This window comes from Pyrus communis, chromosome 3, assembly GCF_963583255.1.
Source record: "Pyrus communis chromosome 3, drPyrComm1.1, whole genome shotgun sequence".
Taxonomy (NCBI): Eukaryota; Viridiplantae; Streptophyta; class Magnoliopsida; order Rosales; family Rosaceae; genus Pyrus; species Pyrus communis.
This window is the reverse complement of record NC_084805.1, coordinates 6,693,859-6,695,249: the sequence shown is the minus strand read 5'-3', so window position 1 is coordinate 6,695,249 and position 1,391 is coordinate 6,693,859. Positions and strand designations below refer to the sequence as shown.

General features: G+C 45.5%; 1 protein-coding gene across 1 annotated transcript; it reads left to right on the top strand.

The window, feature by feature from the left end:
* Positions 1–371: 371 nt before the first annotated feature.
* LOC137728124 (uncharacterized) lies at positions 372–866 on the top strand. Its single transcript, XM_068467001.1, has one exon. It carries the CDS (start codon positions 372–374, stop codon positions 864–866), a length of 495 nt encoding a protein of 164 aa, XP_068323102.1.
* Positions 867–1,391: the final 525 nt, after the last annotated feature.

The window sequence follows — 1,391 nt, the reverse complement described above, 5'->3', positions numbered from 1 at the left end:
AAGATGCTAAGGAATTAGTACAAAAGTGTGACCATTGCTAATGCATCAAGCCGGTACCAGCACTGTCTGCCAACGAACCACACCTGCAGACGAGTTTTTGACCGTTCATGCAGTGGGCAATCGACCTGGTAGGGCCAATGCCGCCTGCTACTGGGGGCAGAGACATGATGATTATGGCAACTGATTACTTCACCAAATGGGTAGAAACAGAGCCCATGACAAACACATCTCAGACGGATAGAGAGCACTTCATATAAAGGAACATCATTTGCCGATTTGGCATTCCTCAATCCATTGTCACCGACAACTACCCGCAATTCGTGGGCAAAGATTTGGCAAAGTTCTTCCAAAAGTAAGGCACCAAGCAACACATGTCCACACCAAAATATGCTCAAGGTAATGGGCAAGCTAAAGCATCCAACAAAATGATTCTCGACTGCCTCAAGAAATCCCTCTCCGACAAGAAGGGAAAATGGCCAGATGAACTTCTCGGATGTCCATGGGCATATCGCACCATCAAAGGACAAGCAACCAATGAAACTCCTTTCTCTTTGGCATTTGGTTTAGAAGTAATCATTCATCCCAGTGTCAACATGCCAAGTATAAGCACTCTATTTCCAAGCATTGAGCAGAACAATAAGAAGATGGCCACAAGCTTAGATCTGGCAGAGGAGAAGTGCGAGCAGACCATCATCGGCATCATAGCCTACCAGCAGCAACTCCTCTCCAGCTACAACAAAAGGGCCAAGATCCGGCAGTTCAAACCCGGACATCTAGTCTTACGAAAAGCCTTCATCACTATCCCAGAGAAGGCTCCAAAAAGATGGATCTCATCTGGGAAGGTCCATACAAGATTAGCAGAGTAGAGGGCAAGGGTAATTACAGTCTCGCCACCATGAACGACAAAGAGATCGAAAAATAGTGGAATGCCTACAATCTGAGGAAGTACCATGTATAACCACCCGCTACATCAAAGCCCGAAGAACTCAAGCAGCTCAACAGGCACCACCTCGCAAGCCGAGGATTATCCAGTTGTTATGTAGTCTTTACATTACAGCTAAGTTTTCGTTCATTTCACTCGTTTTTCAATAAGGAATTCAAAAGTAATTTACAACTTGGCTTGACTACATGTCTACAACAACTGATCACTTTTTAAAAGAAGAATGCACTCTTCTTAGGGACTCATCGTAAGAATTACACCCCCTCTCCCGAGTGACCAACCATGCTCTCCAATGCGAAAGGGTAAACCAATTCCCCAACACCCACATGGGTCTGCTCTCCAAAGCGGGAGGATAAACTCTACACTCTGAATATCCAGACGTGGATGAGTCGGTCTACCCTAGTATAACTAGATGCACGATGGCTTACACCAGGATTCCTAGAAGTAGCCA

Bases quoted from the DNA above. Each gene is read 5' to 3' on its own strand.
- LOC137728124 (XM_068467001.1), top strand. From the start codon at position 372: ATGTCCACACCAAAATATGCTCAAGGTAATGGGCAAGCTAAAGCATCC.